The following is a 2,731-nucleotide window of genomic DNA, read 5'->3' on the forward strand; positions in this document are numbered from 1 at the left end:
GAATAAATTAATATCACGTTTTTCCATACATACCTTTTTTAATGTAAAGTGAGAGAGATGTAAAATTGCTTTAATTAATGACAATATCGCATAATGGTTTGCTAGTATAGGTTTTCGACATGTAACCATAAACGTGAGCACACACTGCTACAAGAATTAAGAAACAATTTATAGGAATCTAAAATCTAATAATCTATCGACAAAGAGAAATATTTACAAGTTTAAAGAAAAATCTAAGAGTGGTCATCCAAACCTTTTCCGTGAGATCTGACTCTTGGAAGTTCTTGTACACTAGCGACATCAATTACATTAACTACGTATCATTAGAGAAAGGTATCATCTTACCGACACTGCTAATTTTTAAGCGGGGAGCACAGACTCTTGCATAACGCATAAAACATGAAGCATAAGAAAATCAACCAATCAGAGTCCTTTATTTTATGAAAAGAAAGGAAATGAAGGACTTTTATTGGTTCATTTTCTTATGCATTATGTGTTATGTAAGATCTGTGCTCCCCGTCTTATTCAAATAATGTACGAGTCCGGCTACAAAGTGCGGATATAAAGATTACATTAAATATGGATGTATTTTATGTGTATATTTATGTGTTTATATAATTATTCTATTGCTACAATTTGAGTATTTATGGATCTATAAGAAAGAACTAATTGCTCAAGTGCTGAGTAGGTTGCGTTCCGAAATCCATCGAAAAGAAGGTGCAGCCACAATAGAAGGAATAAGGAATTAGAAATAAGGAATAAGGTTTTCAACCTATCAGATATTGGATATACTGGAAAACACGGTTTCTGATAGGTTAAAATTCTTACTCTCTGTTCTCTGTTCCTTGTTCCTTTTATTGTGCGGAACCCCTTATTATTTAAGGTTAGGTACTCAATTACATACACGATCAAATTAGTAATCACGTATATATGTTTGAAAGCATGGTTGTGAATACTACTAAATAAATATTCGAATATTTGGATATAAATATAATACTGTATGGTTGTATTGAACATTTTATGATAATGATAAAATGGGAAGTTCAATAGGCATACGTTTCTGTGCTAATCATCAGTTAAAAAATTGTACAGTAATTTCAGCATTAAAACTAAGACAAAAATATGTGCATCATTCATCAAATAAAGTAATATATTATCTTCAGAGCCAACAAAGACCTCTGCAAATCGTACAGTGTTGTAATGTTTCCAATTTTTCTCTTTGCAATTTCATCAAAACGAATAATGCAAGAGATTTTTCTATTACCTCTGATCTATTGGCAAAAAGTAAAAATCGTGGCGAAAAGAAACAGAAGACACAACACATTGATTATAATGAATTTGAACAAGTTATTGATGTTAATAAATTAATATCTCAACTCGATAATGCAATTGAAAAATTAAAAGATGATTTTATTCAACATTTGTCAGTAAGATCAAGTATAGGTGCCATTGAAATGTTGTCTGTCAAGTTTGATGGCAAAGATTTTACATTGCAAGAGCTTGCACAGATTAGTCGTAAGCCTAAATTGGTAGTGCTGAATGTATCTACTTTTCCACAAGCTATCCCAGATATTCTAAAAAGTCTTACGAAAAATCAAATGAAGTTAAATCCACAACAAGATGGAACCACAATTTATGTTCCTATTCCTAAGTAAGTTTTTTTAGAAGATAATATTTTCTACATTTATATTATTAATACTATTATCTGAATAAGAAAAAAAATTTTTATTTTGATTCAGATTAGTACAAAAATATATATATGTATATTTTTATATTACAGAGTAACAAAGGAACACAGAGAAAAGTTATCTAAAAATGCAAAAAGTTTTTATGTGAAATGTTGTGATAATGTTAGAGAGATACGCAATAAACAAATTAAGGCAGTAAAACAAAAAAAAAACCTAGCTAAAGATCTAGTGTTCAGAATAGAAAGTTATATAGATATTCTTAGTCATCAATATACGAATAAAGCTGAACAAATGTTGGAAACTAAACAAAAAGAGTTATTAGGTGATTCTGAATAAATTTGATTTTAATAATTTGCAATTTTGAATTTGAATTATTATCTTGCTTTTTATTGTATATACAAATGTATATAATTTAATTATGTAATAAAAAGAAATATATACCCACTTTTATAATATATTTTATTATCTAACACTTTTATACATTATATGCAGGATATTTCGTAAGTTTTGTTCAACCACTTTTATGTAGATAGAGCGGATTAAACTCGAGTCGAAAAATCCTCTATCATTTTGCAACTTTCATAATAGTTAACAAAATATTAATTACTGAAAATTGCCAAATATTGATCTTGAATAATTTTTTACTTAAATACTATCGACTTTACAGAAAAACTGCAAGAGACAAAAATCATTTATTTTCTTCTTATAGAACTCTTAAGAATTTTTTCTCAACTTTTTAGTATTGCATTTTCTTATTTTTACTAACGAAAAATACGGTTTTAAAAATTTCTGAAAAAAATCTGAAAAAATTCTTAAAACTTTATGAGAAAAAAGTTAACGATTTTTGTCTTTGACAGTTTTCCTGTAAAGTTGACAGTATTTGAGTAAAAAATGATTTAAGACCAATATTTGGCAATTTTTAGTAATTAATACCTTGTTAATTATTGCGAAATTGCAAAATGGTAGAGGACTTTTTGACTCAGTTTAGTCCGCCTTATCTACACAAAAGCGATTGGTCAAAACTTACGGGACACCCTGTATAT

The 2,731-nt window shown here is 28.2% G+C and overlaps 1 protein-coding gene across 1 annotated transcript; it reads left to right on the forward strand.

Moving 5' to 3' along the window:
* Positions 1-912: 912 nt before the first annotated feature.
* On the forward strand, positions 913-2,024 carry LOC108747653 (ribosome-recycling factor, mitochondrial). Its single transcript, XM_018485252.1, has 2 exons — positions 913-1,651; positions 1,781-2,024. Exons 1-2 carry the CDS (start codon positions 1,035-1,037, stop codon positions 2,022-2,024), a joined length of 861 nt encoding a protein of 286 aa, XP_018340754.1. The 5' UTR covers positions 913-1,034.
* The last annotated feature ends 707 nt before the right edge of the window (positions 2,025-2,731 follow it).

Source organism: Trachymyrmex septentrionalis, unplaced genomic scaffold (genome assembly GCF_001594115.1).
Source record: "Trachymyrmex septentrionalis isolate Tsep2-gDNA-1 unplaced genomic scaffold, Tsep1.0 scaffold20, whole genome shotgun sequence".
NCBI classification, from domain to species: domain Eukaryota; kingdom Metazoa; phylum Arthropoda; class Insecta; order Hymenoptera; family Formicidae; genus Trachymyrmex; species Trachymyrmex septentrionalis.